Here is a 15468-nt window from a genome sequence, read left to right on the forward strand (position 1 = left end):
TGGTGAAATAAATTTAAAGGCAGTGCTAAATGTTACTTCTTGACGGGGCCCTTGGAACAGAGCTTGAGAAGCGCGGAGTCGACGTGTCGGGCGGCCTGTGGTCGGGCAGGGCGCTTGTTGAGGTGCCTGACAAGGTTCGGCAGGTGCACGCGGACTATGTGGCCAGTGGAGTTGACATCTTGCTCACAGCCACCTACCAGCTGTGCGACGACAACTTGCGGCAGCAGGGACTTGATCCGGGCACGGTGTACGCCAGAGCCATTGAGCTGTGTCGCGATGCGGCCAAATCGGGCTCTCGTGGGTCTCGGGTGCAGATCGCCGGATCCATTGGGCCATATGGCGCATTTCTCGCAAACGGCGAGGAATATACGGGCAATTACGGTACCGTTACCATGGGAACACTGCAAAAATTCCACCGTGGACGCCTGGACGCGCTGGAAAAGTCGCCGTACGTCGATCTGCTGGCGTTCGAGACGGTGCCGTCGTTTTTGGAAATCAAAGCCATCGTCGGCCTTCTTTCCCACGGCACCAAGCAATGGTACCTCAGTTTGAGCGTGACCGCGACCTCGCTTGCCGACGGCACGTCGTTTGACGACGTCGTCGACTGGCTCGACGCCCACCCAGACCCAAAACTGGTGGCTATTGGAGCCAACTGTTGTGGTGCAGGGGTTTCTGTGGAGGTGTTGAAGCGGCTGGACAGCAAGCTGGCAAAGACAGCCAATCTACAAGGCGTTGGGTTGGTGATTTATCCGAACTCAGGAGAGGTGTACGACGGCGAGAAGAAAGTGTGGACGGGCAAGAAGTCTGAGTTTTTGGTAGCAGCACACGAATGGCTCCGTATTCCTCGCGTCAAGATCGTTGGAGGGTGTTGCAGAACAGGTCCACGTGACATCGGTGAGTTACGCGAACTCATTGACAGCAAAAGTAGTTGAACATAGTGAAAGTAATAACTGGAGATTTATAAATTCATGATATTTAAATTTCAGCTATTTATTCTACCTACAATTCGTCTTTTGGAGTAAAACTCTCTGGAGAGCCTGCGATTGGGTATATTCCGCAATCGTAGTCCCAATTGAGCATCTTGGACTCGGCGCAGGCTGTCTGGTCCCACGATGAGCCGTAGACGATGGCGGTTCTTTGCACAAAGTTGTAAGCTGCCAGGCTAAAGATGGCCACAAACAGAGCCAGAGCCACGTACTTTCTTCTTGGGAAAACGCCCGAGTAGATCACCTCCAATGTCTGGCCCAAGGTGAGAATTCCAAAGTAGAGGGCCGGCAGGTAGTGGTGGAGAAACATTTGTCTATCCATGAGGAACGAAGGGTAGTAATGGATGAACCAGCCGACCAAGAAGATGGCGGTGTTGAGAGCGTAGTTAAACACAGCAGGGTTCTGAGGCAGAGTGTAGCCCAGTTGCCATTTCAAGACGTTCCAGGCAATGAAGAATCCGAAAGGAACAAACAGGAAAGACGACAGCCACCAAACAACAGGGTTGCCCAAAAGATACACTTGTCTGTCTCCTTCCTTCCAGTAGGAAATACCTCTTTGGAGGAATGGCCAGGACTCTGGTCTGGACTCGAAAACGTGAGGAGCTTTGAGTCCCTTGTTGATCTTCCACATGATCTTGTGTAGTTCCTTGACTTTCTGGAAAAACGTGAGGTCCTTGTAGGAGACCTTTTCGGCCACAGCAGGGTCCAAGAACTCGTTCTCGTTTTGCTCAATGTACCAGTACGACAGAGGCTTGATACCTTGGCCGGCACAGGTGACTTCCTGTTGCTCGAATCCCCATTTTGGCAGCTTGGTCTCGTGCGAGAACAGGTAGCAACCGGTCATGGCGTGTCTGAGACGGAAAATGGTGTCTATTGCCTTGACGGTGTCCTGGGCATCTCCAGGAACAGATAGGTCCCTGGCGATCTCCACAACAAAGTCGTCGTTTGGATCTCCTTCGAAACCTTCGTAGCCGTAACACGAAGCCTCGTTCTGCCAATCGATCTCCGACACAGAAGGACGGATATCGTGGGAATGCAGACGTCTGTGGGTCAGGGTATGGTAGAGTCTGATTTTTGTTCCGTCGAGGATTGGCTCGAACGAGGTTGGTGGCTCCGACACGTTGTAGAGCTCGATACGCCATTTGTTGTTTGCGTCGAGATGTGGATACAAAGTCACTTGTTGCTGGCCGGATCCTCCCTCGTAGAGAGAGTTGTGAGAGTGGAGGTAGCCGCCGTTGGTCTCGACGTGTTTCAGGGTGACGACGGAGCCGACTCCCACGTCTGCCAAAGTGGACTTAGGCACGGTTGTGTCTTTGAAGGAGGTTCTGAACGCAGACGAGAGGAAGGCTGCTCCGTCACCTTCCTGGTCCAGCAAGGACAGATGGACCTGGAACGAGATCAAGTAAATGATGGCTGGAATGACCAAAAGTGTCACAAATTTGATAATGTTCTGCTTGACGATGGATTTTGGAGATTGTTGCAGATCGCCAACGGAGAACCAGAACTTGATGGCCGTGGCGGCGCCGACCCAAACGAGGGTGAACAGACCGACCCATTTGGACGAGCAGGCGAATCCCAAACACGTGCCTGTCAAGACGAGCGATTTCCACCAGTTCCAAGAGAGAGGAGTTTCTATGTTGAGCTTGGAGGCAGAGTAGGCTGTGGCAGCAATGAAGAACAGCAGCGGGGAGTCCAGCAACACGAAACGGGAGATTGTCACGTTTGCGTTTTCCAGCACAAGCAATGCGGACGACAGAAAAGCCACGATTGGTTTGGCACCGGTTGTTCTGAGAGTCAGGTACAACAAGACAACGGTTCCGACACTCAAGACGGCACTAAGCTGTCTCATGAGAACGTATGGAACGTTGGAAGGGAACACGTCGCCGATCTTGGCGAACTCAAACTTGCCGTTGAATCCTCCCAAAGCACCCACTGCCGCAAATAACAGCTTGGCAAGAGGAGGATGGACGTCCATGAAAAACTTGCCGAGGATGTACTTTCTGGCGAACCCGCCGAAGTGGACCTCGTCGAACACCACGGAATCGGGGAAATTGAGGTGTCGCAGACGAAGCACGCTTGCAAACACGGCCAACAACAAGACAAGGCCCTTTTCAGAGCTCGAAATAACTCGCCGATTGGCCAGCGTTTCGGGCGTCAGAGTCGAAAGCAGGTACTGGCGCTTAGGTCCGGTCTGTATGCGGAGTTCTGTTGTTTTGTCCGTTGCCGACGGCGCTAATTTGACAGATTTCTTAGCCATGGTAAAAACAAGACACGAAAAAAAGTGTTACCGGGCGATTTTGAAAAATATATATATCAACAGGGTCAAGTTTGTGTGGGTTTATTAAATGGGATGATTCTATAGCAGATTACTTGGTACGTCTTCTTTTCGAGACGCCTTTAAGAACGTCGACCTTCTTGCCATGTTTGCGGCCGCGTCCCTTGCGGACCTTGTTGAACGGAACAAACCCAAGCTTCTTCTCCTCGGGACGGGCCCCTTCAGGTAACAAGTACGCAGGGACCCGTTTCAGATGCGCGTCCGCACGCACACTGGCCAGGTCCTTGTCGTGCCGCAAAGTGACCAGGTCCTGCGGGTTTTCCTCAAAGTGACGCTTCAACTTCTCCGAGGCCATCAGTTCCTGCTTGATCTCCTTCAGCCGCGCGTCGCGCACAGCAGCCCGCGTGATCGACCGGAACGAGTCCTCCATTCTGTATCTGAACGCTTCGACCTGCTTCATGTTGAACTGGTACGGCTTCAGTTCGAACCCGAGCCTGCTCTGCGACCGCTCAATACGAGCAAGCACTTTCTCGTCACGCCGCGCACTGGCCAGACTCGACGCCTTGTGCTTGCCCCACTCCTTCGCAGCAACCACAAACGACAACGCCATCCCGCTTTTCCCTCCACGCGCAGTTCTCCCCACCCTGTGCACATACGTCTTGGACGACGTTGGCAGATCAAAGTTCAGCACACATGCAACGTTCTTGAAGTCCACGCCTCGCGAAACACCAACCTCCCCGCTGGTCTCCTCGCCGTTCGACTCGTCCGTGGCAATCAGCAGATTGTACACGTTCTTGTTGAACTCCTCAACAATGTGCAACCGCGAATTCAACGGCAGCTCCGAGTTCAACAAACACGACTTGATGCCAAAGTTCTGCAGAAACAGTTTCAACTTGTATCCTCTGTCCAGCTCGTTCACAAACAACAGGATCTTGCCCTTGATCAAGCCGAGCTTCAAGATCACATAGATCAACAGAAACTTGTCCAGCTCGCTCGTCTTGATGTAATACTGCACCAACTGCCGTTTGTCGTTGTCGATGTCCTCGAGCTTCAAAATAGCAGGCTTGTTGCAGAACTTCTCCTTCAATTCAGTCACCTCCTCGTTCAACGTGGCACTCATTAAAAACACCTGTGTGTTGGCCTTCATCCCCAGAAACTCCTTCAACTTCTCCAGGTCGTCCTTGTATCCATAACTCACCATCAGGTCCACCTCGTCAATCACCAAAAACCGCAGATTCGACAGCTCCAGACTCTTATTCTTCTCCAAAACAGAAACAAGCTTGGCCGGCGTGCTCACAAACACCTCGCGGCCCTCTTTGACCAGCTGGGTCTGCACCTGGTCGCTTACCGTGTCGTTCAGGTTCAAAACACGGACACTGCGGCCACAAAAGACCGTCAACTGGCCCAGAAACTCGGTCACCTGGTTACTCAGCTCCTTGGTCGGCACCAAAATCAACGTCTGCACGCCATTGGCCGCCTCGACCGTCGTCAGTATCGACTGCACAATCGGAATACAATAAGCTGCCGTCTTTCCCGAACCAGTGGACGCTCTCGCAATGATATCCTTACGCTCCTCCAAAGAAAGCTTGATCGACTGACTCTGGATCAACGTCGGATGCTCAAAGCCCAACTTGTTGATGGCCTGAATTAGACGCGCGTCTAAACCAAACGACTCGAAGCTGACACCGTCGTCAACGTAATCTTGTGAAACAGATACAGACATTAGGATTAATCAGTCTTAGAAAAGATTTCTCTACAAAAAAAATTGATTAAAAAATTTATCGATTACCTAATCGGGACGAGGATCAATCTTTGGCAGAGTCTTCCTTCAAAGTGACAATCCGGTTGAGAATCAGCTTGTCGTTGGTAGAATCCTTGTCCAAACAGAAGTATCCCACACGCAGAGCTTGGAACCGGACAGTCTCCTTGCCGGCCTCCTCGTGGATGCTAAATTGAGGGTTGGTGAACGGCATGTTCATTGGAGACTTGGTCTCGATCTCGTGGAAACTTGGCTCTATGATGGCATTCTTGATGATTTGCTCGGAATCAGGGTTGATGTCCGCCAGATATCCTTCAGGGTTGGCAGACGGGTTCTCCGACTTGAACAGTTGGTTGTGGATTCTCACCTCTGCGATCTTCACCGGCGAGTTGTACTTCGTGCTCTCCGGAACCCAATGAATGTACGTCTTTGGTTTCTTGTGCACGGCAGGGTCGTTCAGATACTCGGCATGGATCAGAACAGGAGCGCCAGACTCGTCTCTGTCCACGCTGGTCACCTTGATGTTGAAAGGAACTCTCATTAGTCCAACAGGCTGCTCTGGGGCCAGTCTGAAGTAGTCCTTGGTGATTGTGTCTCTATAGTCCGACTTGTCAATGTAAACGGTCTTGGTGAATGGAACTCTACGGGATCCAAACTCCGGAGATCCTGGCTTGTAAGGAATTTCCACCAACTCCTCATAATCGTCGGCCAGGTTGTCAATGACCACCTTCAATGGGTTTTCGATCATCATCAATCTTGGAGTCGTGTGGTCCAAGTACGTTCTCACAGCAGTGTCGAATCTCACGGCCTGGATGTTGGTAGTCGAGGTGGTGACTCCCAAAGTGTTGATGAAACTCAAAATGGCTCCTGGAGGAACACCTCTTCTTCTCAGCGACTCCAAAGTGTACAGTCTTGGATCGTCCCAGCCACGAACATATCCCTCGTTCACAAGCTTGGCAATCTTTCTCTTGGACATGATCGTTCCACTCAAGTTCAACCGACCATATTCTCTTTGCGCTGGTCTATAAACGTGCAGCACGTCACACAGCCACTCGTAACTCTCTCTGCTGAGATAGAACTCGGTGGTACACAGAGAATGACTGATGTTCTCGAAAGAATCGACCAAACAGTGTGTGAAGTCGTATGTTGGATAGATCTTCCACTTGTCGCCTGTTCTTTCGTGCTTGGCATTCAGCACACGGTACGCAATCAGGTCCCACATTTGAGGCGATGGCGAGTTGATATCTTGTTTCATTCTCAAAGTGGCCTTACCTGGCTCGTAATGGCCGTCTCTCATTTTTCTAAACTCAGCCAGCGACTCCTCGACCGGCCGGTCCCTCCATGGAGATGGGAATCTCTCTCCACCAGGAGTTCCATCCGCCTTGACTCCTCTTTGTGCCTTGATTTCCTCAGGGGTGCAGTGATCAACATACGCATAGCCAGAGGTGATTAATTTCTCAGCCAGCTCGTACAGCTGGTCAAAGTAGTCGGAAGAGTAGGTGATTTTCCAAGGCTCGTATCCCAACCACTTGACACACCGCAAAATAGAGTCGAAGTACACCTGTTCCTCGGCTTCTGGGTTAGTGTCGTCGTATCGCAGATAACACACGCCGTCGTGGTACTTTGCGTAACCAAAGTTCACCATAATGGCCTTGGAGTGCCCGATATGCAGGAACCCGTTGGGTTCTGGCGGGAATCTCGTGAACACCTTGCCTTTGGTGACCTTCAGGTGCTCCTTCATCAGTTCTGGCCATCTTTGTGGGTTCTCACCTGGTTTGTGCAAATCACCAAGGAATCCCTCAGTGAACATGTTTCTTTCTGGCTCTTTAGCCTTAGTTTCTGTCTTGGCCTTTGATGGCTCCTTCTTCTTCTTCTCCTTCTTCACCACGTCTCTTTCATCCTTAGGACCAAGGTATTCCAACGCCAACTTATCAACAGTAGGCTTGAACATCGATGGAGAGGCCCATTTCAACTCTGGCAAGCTTCGCACGCTTCCCAGAATGTTAGGCACCATCTTGTACCGTTTTTCCAAAAACTCGTCCTTCAACGACTCAATGTACTTTCTGATGGCATCCTCAACGTCCTGCTCAGTAACTGTGATCCCCACTCCGGATTTCTCCCTCATCTCGTCCTTGTTGAAGTCAGATCCCGCAGACTTGACATACTTGTAAGCTTCAGTCACTTGCAAAGTGGAGTTGAGCTCGCCGTCGTCAATAGCCGCAACAATATCCTTGTCGTGGACCAGATCCTCGCCCTTGATCAGCGTTGCCAAATGGTGAGTCAAAGTGCTCTTTGTCTTATCCCACTGGACGTTATCGCCAGATAGCCGGATCAAATGGGCCAATGAAGAGGCAACCTTAGTGTTTTTCAGGATCTCGCGCGCTTTGGATTCTTGGAACCCAATTTGGGAGAATAACGTAACAAGGTCGTCCGTCATTTGTTAGTGAAGCTAATATTCTAGATTATCATCTTTTTTTTTGTGAGAGGCCGGGTAAAAAAAGAAATACCAGTGTCTTGCCCTTTATTTTCCCAAAAAATCGATAAATTACTATTATTCACGCTATTTACTATTATGTATCGTCTTTGATAAGCAGCAAAGATTAGCGATCAACCATGTTTGTTGGCATTGATTAGCACAACATAAAAATACATTTAGCGAATGACAGAAAAAAACTCACATATGTTAATGAACTTGGGGAGACAGCCTGCTACCAACTAAGATCAACTTAGGCAGAAAGAATCAGCATAGCCGGCAACAGGGTCAGGATTTTGGAGATGATGCGAATTGGACCCGAAAAAACAGTAGTTCTCAATGATCTTGTTGTACAGTGGGTCGTGCGGAGGTCTGGAGCTTTGGGAACCAGTGAATGCGGAGACCGACTGATTCTTCTTTGGAGTCGTTTTGGATGCAACAAAGGTGGAGTTGGCGGTGATTCCCTTTAATGTAGGAATGGATGTGTCGGAGTTGACCTTGCGAAGTAGGTACTGCTTGGAGTTTCTAGGCTCAAACCCAAAGTAGGAAGGAGACGAGAACGAGTCATTAAAGTTTAAGTTGGTCTTCAAACGGAACTTGATGTCGTCCAGGTCTGTCAAGTCTCTAGGCGACTTGTAGCTGTAGTTTGACTTTTCAATCTTTCTCAAAGACACTGTGTAATTTTGCATATTGTTATTGTCCCAGTATTCGGTCTTGTTGACCTCGTACTTGATGCAGAAACTCAAGTCCAATTGAGATTTGTAATGGCACAAATCTCTGAGCTTGATTATGAAAGAAAACTTGTCGTAGGAAGCTTCGGAAGACGAGTATCTGAAAATGTGGTTCGACGAGATGTAGTTTGCGTTGTCGATCTCCACAAAACTCTTCCAGTTGTCAAAGGTGAGCTTGAGGAGGATTTTCTTTTCGTATCCTAAATTGCGCACAAACACAAAACCGATAAGGGAGTCCTTGACGGAGTTGAGTTTCAAGCTTTCCAAGATGATAGGCTTGTTCGCGTTGAACTTGCTAAAGTTGAGGAAATTAGAGTTGTAAGGGACATCGTTGTATGTGATTTCCCATGAGTCATGATTTTCTAAATCGCTATCCGATTCGTCCTCTTCTGAGGAGCCCTGGAACCCCCAGGATGGAACAAGGGACGGAGAACCCAGCGGAGATGTGCCAGCAGAGACCGCTGTAGGTTTTTCAAGTTTATCGAAAAACTTGATGTCCTCCAACCTGTTTGCGAATCTCACCGACTTGGCGTTGGGCATAGAATTTGATCTTTGCAAAGAGGGCAATTTTAAAGAGGATTTTACCAGCTCTCCTGATTTTTTCTTCAGGAGGTTTGGCTTCAGCTCTGTGATTGTAGACATGGAGGATGAGGAGGCGTTGTCATGGCCAAAAATGACCGTTGTGTCATCGTTGATGTTGAGATCGTCTTCTCTATCTGACGATGACCGTATGAAGTCGGTAGTCGATCCTGCGCTTGAGATGGTTGACAACGGTGTTGATATAGACAGGGTGCCCTCCTCAGGAGAGGATATCAGACTGGATGAGGCGGATGAACATGGATGTTGCGACTCTAGAAGCTTGTTGTTCAGGTAAGCAAGGTTGTTTGTAGTCAAAGGGGCTGTGTCAAACGACTTAGGACCCAGATATGGCATCTGCGTAGCACAACTATGGGCAAGACTAAAAGGTGTCAGGGGAAGTGTGAGGAAAAGGCACTATTTAAATGGGGGACAACTTGAAGCGGAGTATACTCAATATCAGCAAATGTAGCGTTATAATAAGGAGGGAGATTTTTGTTCGCTGCAGAGTTGCTGCAGCCAAAACAAATTATCTCCTCTTTTGTTTTTTTTTTGTGAATAGTCTTTGAAATCGGGACGTCCGATAAAAAGTTTTAGATCCGACAGAATAGCCTGACGAAGTACCGAAAACCCGGGGGGATCAGCTGTTCGGTTAATATACCGTGGTGACGACACCTGATGCTCTGGAAACTCCTGCATTGGCCTGGCCAACCACTGTGACACGAGCCATCGATGGAATTTGCAACGTTTCACACGCCACGCAACTCGATCTGATACCACAGAAATACTACTCAATCTGCAGCAAACACGCTCTGCTACGGAGGAATTGGAAGGGGCGACAGGGCGCAATTCCATATAATAATATAAGGTACCACGCTTGAAACAGTGTATGCAGCGCTTTTGCGCGCGCCTCCACCATTACGTATTTTACTCTTGTACCCCAGAATCTATAGACAATGTTGACCCACTTGAAACCAACAAGATGTCACTGTCCGGAAATCAAAGGGCTGCTGATTTAAAATTTTTTCTTTCGGCCCGCTTAAATTGTTGGCTGATTGCGCGAAATTGGCCGCAACAAAGCCGCAAAACGTCCCACCTCACGGAAATTATCAGCACGCTACATTACCCAAAGTAGACCGTCTCGTCCACACACCGATGGCGTACTGGTAATGGTCCCACAATTTGCCCGGCCATCATTGTGGGGTGCATGCCCCCAATACCACTGATGGCAGCTGTCCAACAAATCTAGGCCAAATCGGTCTCCGCAAAGTACAGCGGGAGTCTGGGGCGGCTCGCATTGCAGCGGAGTTGCGCGACTCCGGCCGGTCCTACACAAATCGGCTTAGGTCATCACCCTTTCTGTCAAGCCGATAGCCGACTCGCAGGATGCCCAGTTTCCAAGAACCCTTGCTTGAAAGCGTAAGAAACGTCATGTTCAGGAATGGAATCCCGTGAAAACCAGCCCCGCGCGTCTTGCTCATTCTGACAAAATAATATCTTCTTTTTTTTTTGTAAATGCCCAGATGATTCAGCCGTTAGAAATTGACACATCTCTGCACCAGATGCTAATTTCGGTAAAAACCCTGCTAGCCATCTTTGCAAAGCACAACCGTTCTAACCCCATTGGGGACGGACTATTTCCAACTTGGAACACCGAGCTTGCCCAAGCGGGCAACTACAAGCTAGCCTCCCGAATTATAAATACACAGCACACTCTGGCTAATGGAGTTAGTCCGTTCCTTTCCTTACTAACTACAGTCACTCCTTATGCTGTTGAAAACATCTGTTTTGTATCTTTTGCTCACCTCTGTGATGGCTCTGCCTGTCTTTGACAAGCGTGAAGCTGACCAGGGCAAGACCGTCACCATCACCTCGGACGGCAAGGCGTACACTTATCTGGAGAATGTTTATACCAGCACCGATTCTCCGGACCAGACCATCACTGGACAAGTGACATACACCACGTCGTACGAGGTTGCGGTGAGCCAGACCGACGAGGCCAGTCCGTCAAGCCAGACGAGTGAGACGAGTGAGACCACCGAGACCAGTTCCAGCAGCTCTAGCAGCTCTAGCAGTTCGACGAGCCAGACCGTGCAGAACGCCAAAGCTACCATCACAGGGGACCTGGTCATGACGTCGAATGTGGAGAGTCTTTCGTCGAGTACGTCCACGACAGGCTCGAGCTCCACCACGTCCGCGTCCTCGTCGTCCTCTTCCACCACGTCCAGCTCCTCGAGCTCGTCCACCCCGTCGGTCACGTCGTTCACTCCGTCCGCTTTTGCGTCGTACACCCCCTACGCGACCGAGACCGCAGATGGAACCTGTTTCGTCTACTACGAAGACCAGGCATCCGGTGACGACTCCTCAGATACTCCAACAACCACCCAAACTTTGACTGTCACCGTTGCTACCGTGACACTAAGCACCACTGTGTAACGCGAAAAAATAATTTGAAATAAATAAATAATAACATGTTTTCCGATCTTGAACTCGAGTACGATCAATTCAACGGGTCCGTCACGGACCTGGCGGAACAACCCGGCAACGAGTCCATGGAGTCGATGGTCGGAGAGACCACCAACGAGACCGTCGAGTCGACCGAAGACGTGCTCGTTGTCCCCAAACAAAGAGACTCGGACAAGTACCCGTTGAGAATCGCGTCGCATTTCACCGCCAGCAAGAAAGTCAAGTCTCCCGAGGAGACCCATCTGGACGAATTGTCCAAGATGAAGGGCGAGTTCGCGAAAAAGGCGTACAAGATCGGCAAAGAGATCGCGTTCTTGGAAGTTCTTGTTCCGCAAATGGAGGACGGAGTCGAGCTCGACAAACTCAAGTACGCGATGCGCAAACTCGAGGAGCGCAAGGAGGAAATCAAAAGACAGGAATACAACCTCAGCATCCGCATCAACAGACTCGAGAAGAAAGTGTACGGCGAACAGGGCTACAAAGTCGACTATTGGGTCCGGGGAGTGAGCAGCTAACCATTCCAGCCATTCTGCTCAATGTAATCCGCTAATGTATACTATATAGGACAATATTAATTCATTATTTACCACTGTGCTCTGGCAACCGCGTCAGCTGGCCCTGGTTGCTGTAAAGACTCATCTCCACATGCTGTTTCTTTCCGTCCTCGAAAACGTTACACCCGTACACCTCGGCGTATGGAGGAGTGTACAAGTGCAGGCTCACAGCGGGAGTATTTGACTGGTTTGCGATTCTATGCAGCCCGATGCTGTCCTCTATATGTGCGACATCGTTCTCGACGTATGTGTTGATCTGTGTAGTGCGTAAAGTCGACTCCTCAATCACCTCTTCAGTGAGCTCTCCAGCCAGGATCTTCATCACGCAGTGCGCCCCGGCGTGATCGTGGATAGCCGACCAGCGGCCAGGGTTCCACACGAGCAACAACAGGTTCCCGTTCGGGCCAAAGCTGTCGACGCCGTTGCGGGTGTATGCGACCGTGTCGTCTGTAAAAGCATATTTTGCCCAGTCCGCTCGATTCGAGGTGTACCGGGCCATCAGGTTCATCAGGGCCTTGTGGTCGATATCCGACGTCTTGAGAACGGTGCCCGTGTTGAGCTGGTCGTCAAACAGCCGGCGCAGCTGGCCCAAGTCGAGCTCGCTTTCCACCGTCATGATAAGGAAAAAAAGACAAAAAGGGAATTTAGCGAAAAAAAATGTGCTGACTCTGAGGATCGAACTCAGGACCTCCAGATCTTCAGTCTGACGCTCTCCCAACTGAGCTAAGTCAGCAACATACCAGAAAGGAAGGTACCACCTGTACAAGACGAAACATAGCCAACACCTGAAAGCATTGCAACCACCTTCAACACAATCGAGTGCTCCGCTGTTCAACATCAGTTTGAAGCCCGCCGTGACAAAATACCGCCAGCCGCATTTTCCAGCCCAGCACTTCAGGAACATGCCCTGGAAAAAAAACTTCACTTTTTTATTTTCCCACCTTCTTCTCGTAAGTACCCTGATGATATTTGATGTTGCTTGACTCCTGAAAGCACGATTTCTCAAAGACTACAACGGTATCTGAGTACTAACACGCCAGACTATGATATGAAGCGAGTCAAGAACTCCGAGCGATACAATAACCCGCTCCCTGTTGGGTTTACGGCCATGAGTCCATTGAGCTGGCTGGTTGCAGCAGCTGTGATGACCTGGCAGTACTGGAAACACAAGCCGCACGTCGACGCGGAGTTTCGCGTGTTTGGACCAGACATGAAGTTCCTATGGGACCATGGATTTTTTGGCAAGGGAGTGCTTTCGAGGAGCGAGCCTACATGGCAGGACAGGACCCGGCGCCGGGTTCTGGGGATCGAAGGACCCAACGCAGACGAAGAGGTGGTTTTGCAACGACGCAAGGCCCGCGCGCTATTTAAACAAAAACGCAAGCAGCTGGACGAGCTGGAAAATTTTTATAAGAGAGAGAACGACAAAAAGGGGCTCGAGGAAGTTGCTTTGAAAAAACGAGAACTGTCTGTGGAGAAGTTCCAGACGGACCGGCTGGTGCGTCCCGAGGACCACGAACTGGTCGTTGGCTCGGACATTGTCCAGTTGGAGTACTTGCAGCTGATGCCTGAGGAAGTTTTATTTTTGCAACTACTTGATGCGGTGACGTGCGACGTGGACTTTGTGGGTCTGTTCCGGTCGCTGGCGTCGGTTTCGTTCTGCCAGCGGTTCCTGGTGTACTACCACTACCGCACGCTCGGGTGGGTGGTGAAATCCGGCCTGAAGTTCTCGTGCGACTTCATTTTGTACGAGCGGGGTCCTGTTTTCCAGCACTCGCAGTACGCAGTCAAGATCGCCGAGCCCAGCTCGTGGGTCGACGTGTGTTCGACCAGCCGTGTGGTGGGTGCTGTGAAGAAGAAGCTGATCTTGGTGTATGTGGAGCCACCGAGCGACTTTGATGCTCTGGTTGGCCGGCTGACCAGCAAACAGTCTATATTCAAGTTTCTGAGCGAGTTCAGCCTGGACGAGGTGTTGATCAAGCGATGGTCTGCGAGCCGGGGCCGCGACTAGCCGTCTACTGTTTCCAGTGTTTCTCGACCCATTTGCAGTCTCTAATTTCGCCTTTAAAATCGCCCAACTCTTTCTTGTCCATCTTGGCTATGCAAATGTAGTTGTTCTTGTCCAACACGCACTTCTGTTGCGAGTCGGGGAACGGACACGGACAGTCCACCGGATTCGCCACGCACGCAAAAGTCTCGGGACACAGATAGTTGGCACAGTCTGCGTTGAGCTGTTTGTTTTGGTAGTCGAATTGTTCTGGCGCTTGTCGCTGGTGGCCAAAGAAGTTCTGGAAGAAATCGGCTCTTGCCAGCGCTAACAGCAGGAAATACACAAACATCATGGTATGGCCTTGTGAAATAATTTTTTAAACCTCAACTTTTTTTCTTTGTCTTTATTATGGACTCCATAACAGCAGAGGAGTATCTTGCCAGCCAGCTCCAATTGGAGAAAGAGGCCCGTGAGCTTATGCCGTACGACCCCAAGGTGTGCACGTATGTTCTGGGCCCAATCAGACAGCAGGTGTATGCGTGTTTGACGTGTATGCGCCAGAATGGCCACCCGGTGGGGGTTTGTTACGCGTGCTCGATCCAGTGCCACACGTCGCACGATCTGGTGGAACTGTTTGCCAAGAGGTCGTTCACGTGCGACTGCGGTACCAGCCGTACACAGAAACACGGTGGGTGTTTGCTGCGATCGGGCAACAAGAAGTTGTCTGTGGATAAGCAAAAGCTACCAATTGACATCCCCTCGAGCACCAACGCGTACAACCACAACTACAGCGGGACTTTCTGTGAGTGTACGACGAAGTACGACCCTACAGACGATAGCAACATGTTCCAGTGCGCGTTTGGCGACGCCTGTGGCGAGGACTGGTTCCACGAGGAGTGTATCATGGGCATGCGGCCCGGCGACGTAAATCGGCGTCAGATCAAACAGGAGGGCGAAAACAAGCTCGATTCGTTGTCGGAACCCGGCCTGGACGCGGCAGAAGACCAGAAGGACAAAGAAGTGCCGGAGATCCTGCCGTTACCAGGATTCCCCGACCTGAACGAGTTCGAAACAATCATCTGCTGGAAATGCGTTGCGAAGTACAAGCCGGAGATGAAACTGCTAGCAAGCGAACTCGGCTGCAGCACAATACACACAAGACCGAAAATAGACACAGACACTAACAAACGGGTCAAGACCGACCCGTCGTTCACGATTTTCTTGAAAGAGGACTACAAAGAGAAGCTGCAGCAGCTGATCACTTTAAACAAACCAGAAACCAAACCTCTTGTGGAGCTGCTGAAAATCCACACATATTTGTACTTGGAAGACTCTGTTTACAAGCCGCCGGAGGACTCTGACGAGGACTCGTCAATATTCGAGCTGGGACTGCGCAACCTGGGCCAATTGCCTGTGGAGAGCGCAATTTCGAGTGTGCACGCGTACGAGAAGGTCAAGACGAAGTTGACAGAGTTCCTGAAGCCGTTTGCGGAGCAGAATAAGGTCGTCACCGAGGACGAGATCCGCGCGTTCTTTAATAGAATGGACTAGCTCTCCACGTTGCCAAGTGTGGTGTACGGGTGTGCTGCCTGTTTTTTTATCTCAAAATATTCAAATAGTCACAAAGCCCGGTTTGCGCATTTTGGAATTACAAACAC

At 50.4% G+C, this 15468-nt stretch overlaps 16 protein-coding genes across 16 annotated transcripts; 9 read left to right on the forward strand and 7 right to left on the reverse strand.

The window, feature by feature from the left end:
- Nucleotides 1–29: 29 nt before the first annotated feature.
- Nucleotides 30–932, forward strand: OGAPHI_003050 (uncharacterized protein; the record flags this gene model as incomplete). The annotated part of the gene is made up of 1 exon (XM_046203987.1): nucleotides 30–932. The coding sequence occupies one exon, from the start codon at nucleotides 30–32 to the stop codon at nucleotides 930–932; it is 903 nt and encodes a 300-aa protein (XP_046062213.1).
- Nucleotides 33–913, reverse strand: OGAPHI_003051 (uncharacterized protein; the record flags this gene model as incomplete). Its single annotated transcript, XM_046203988.1, has 2 exons — nucleotides 33–652; nucleotides 904–913. The coding sequence occupies 2 exons, from the start codon at nucleotides 911–913 to the stop codon at nucleotides 33–35; spliced, it is 630 nt and encodes a 209-aa protein (XP_046062214.1).
- Nucleotides 933–999: 67 nt separating the features above from the next.
- On the reverse strand, nucleotides 1000–3243 carry OGAPHI_003052 (uncharacterized protein; the record flags this gene model as incomplete). The annotated part of the gene is made up of 1 exon (XM_046203989.1): nucleotides 1000–3243. One exon carries the CDS (start codon nucleotides 3241–3243, stop codon nucleotides 1000–1002), a length of 2244 nt encoding a protein of 747 aa, XP_046062215.1.
- On the forward strand, nucleotides 1327–2931 carry OGAPHI_003053 (uncharacterized protein; the record flags this gene model as incomplete). Its single annotated transcript, XM_046203990.1, has 2 exons — nucleotides 1327–1625; nucleotides 2001–2931. The coding sequence occupies 2 exons, from the start codon at nucleotides 1327–1329 to the stop codon at nucleotides 2929–2931; spliced, it is 1230 nt and encodes a 409-aa protein (XP_046062216.1).
- A 109-nt stretch (nucleotides 3244–3352) lies between the features above and the next one.
- OGAPHI_003054 (uncharacterized protein) lies at nucleotides 3353–4984 on the reverse strand (the record flags this gene model as incomplete). Its single annotated transcript, XM_046203991.1, has 1 exon — nucleotides 3353–4984. One exon carries the CDS (start codon nucleotides 4982–4984, stop codon nucleotides 3353–3355), a length of 1632 nt encoding a protein of 543 aa, XP_046062217.1.
- Nucleotides 3720–4229, forward strand: OGAPHI_003055 (uncharacterized protein; the record flags this gene model as incomplete). The annotated part of the gene is made up of 1 exon (XM_046203992.1): nucleotides 3720–4229. The coding sequence occupies one exon, from the start codon at nucleotides 3720–3722 to the stop codon at nucleotides 4227–4229; it is 510 nt and encodes a 169-aa protein (XP_046062218.1).
- On the forward strand, nucleotides 4299–7191 carry OGAPHI_003056 (uncharacterized protein; the record flags this gene model as incomplete). The annotated part of the gene is made up of 5 exons (XM_046203993.1): nucleotides 4299–4444; nucleotides 4534–4752; nucleotides 5096–5411; nucleotides 5565–6299; nucleotides 6658–7191. 5 exons carry the CDS (start codon nucleotides 4299–4301, stop codon nucleotides 7189–7191), a joined length of 1950 nt encoding a protein of 649 aa, XP_046062219.1.
- Nucleotides 5067–7457, reverse strand: OGAPHI_003057 (uncharacterized protein; the record flags this gene model as incomplete). Its single annotated transcript, XM_046203994.1, has 1 exon — nucleotides 5067–7457. One exon carries the CDS (start codon nucleotides 7455–7457, stop codon nucleotides 5067–5069), a length of 2391 nt encoding a protein of 796 aa, XP_046062220.1.
- A 284-nt stretch (nucleotides 7458–7741) lies between these two features.
- OGAPHI_003058 (uncharacterized protein) lies at nucleotides 7742–9157 on the reverse strand (the record flags this gene model as incomplete). The annotated part of the gene is made up of 1 exon (XM_046203996.1): nucleotides 7742–9157. The coding sequence occupies one exon, from the start codon at nucleotides 9155–9157 to the stop codon at nucleotides 7742–7744; it is 1416 nt and encodes a 471-aa protein (XP_046062221.1).
- On the forward strand, nucleotides 8718–9098 carry OGAPHI_003059 (uncharacterized protein; the record flags this gene model as incomplete). The annotated part of the gene is made up of 1 exon (XM_046203997.1): nucleotides 8718–9098. One exon carries the CDS (start codon nucleotides 8718–8720, stop codon nucleotides 9096–9098), a length of 381 nt encoding a protein of 126 aa, XP_046062222.1.
- Nucleotides 9158–10567: 1410 nt separating the features above from the next.
- OGAPHI_003060 (uncharacterized protein) lies at nucleotides 10568–11236 on the forward strand (the record flags this gene model as incomplete). Its single annotated transcript, XM_046203998.1, has 1 exon — nucleotides 10568–11236. One exon carries the CDS (start codon nucleotides 10568–10570, stop codon nucleotides 11234–11236), a length of 669 nt encoding a protein of 222 aa, XP_046062223.1.
- OGAPHI_003061 (uncharacterized protein) lies at nucleotides 10708–12436 on the reverse strand (the record flags this gene model as incomplete). The annotated part of the gene is made up of 3 exons (XM_046203999.1): nucleotides 10708–11094; nucleotides 11173–11432; nucleotides 11854–12436. The coding sequence occupies 3 exons, from the start codon at nucleotides 12434–12436 to the stop codon at nucleotides 10708–10710; spliced, it is 1230 nt and encodes a 409-aa protein (XP_046062224.1).
- OGAPHI_003062 (uncharacterized protein) lies at nucleotides 11272–12547 on the forward strand (the record flags this gene model as incomplete). Its single annotated transcript, XM_046204000.1, has 2 exons — nucleotides 11272–11633; nucleotides 12190–12547. The coding sequence occupies 2 exons, from the start codon at nucleotides 11272–11274 to the stop codon at nucleotides 12545–12547; spliced, it is 720 nt and encodes a 239-aa protein (XP_046062225.1).
- A 321-nt stretch (nucleotides 12548–12868) lies between these two features.
- Nucleotides 12869–13831, forward strand: OGAPHI_003063 (uncharacterized protein; the record flags this gene model as incomplete). The annotated part of the gene is made up of 1 exon (XM_046204001.1): nucleotides 12869–13831. One exon carries the CDS (start codon nucleotides 12869–12871, stop codon nucleotides 13829–13831), a length of 963 nt encoding a protein of 320 aa, XP_046062226.1.
- Nucleotides 13832–13835: 4 nt separating this feature from the next.
- On the reverse strand, nucleotides 13836–14159 carry OGAPHI_003064 (uncharacterized protein; the record flags this gene model as incomplete). Its single annotated transcript, XM_046204002.1, has 1 exon — nucleotides 13836–14159. One exon carries the CDS (start codon nucleotides 14157–14159, stop codon nucleotides 13836–13838), a length of 324 nt encoding a protein of 107 aa, XP_046062227.1.
- A 59-nt stretch (nucleotides 14160–14218) lies between these two features.
- Nucleotides 14219–15361, forward strand: OGAPHI_003065 (uncharacterized protein; the record flags this gene model as incomplete). Its single annotated transcript, XM_046204003.1, has 1 exon — nucleotides 14219–15361. The coding sequence occupies one exon, from the start codon at nucleotides 14219–14221 to the stop codon at nucleotides 15359–15361; it is 1143 nt and encodes a 380-aa protein (XP_046062228.1).
- Between the last annotated feature and the right edge of the window lie 107 nt (nucleotides 15362–15468).

This window comes from Ogataea philodendri (genome assembly GCF_020536065.1).
Source record: "Ogataea philodendri strain CBS6075 chromosome Unknown scaffold7, whole genome shotgun sequence".
NCBI classification, from domain to species: Eukaryota; Fungi; Ascomycota; class Pichiomycetes; order Pichiales; family Pichiaceae; genus Ogataea; species Ogataea philodendri.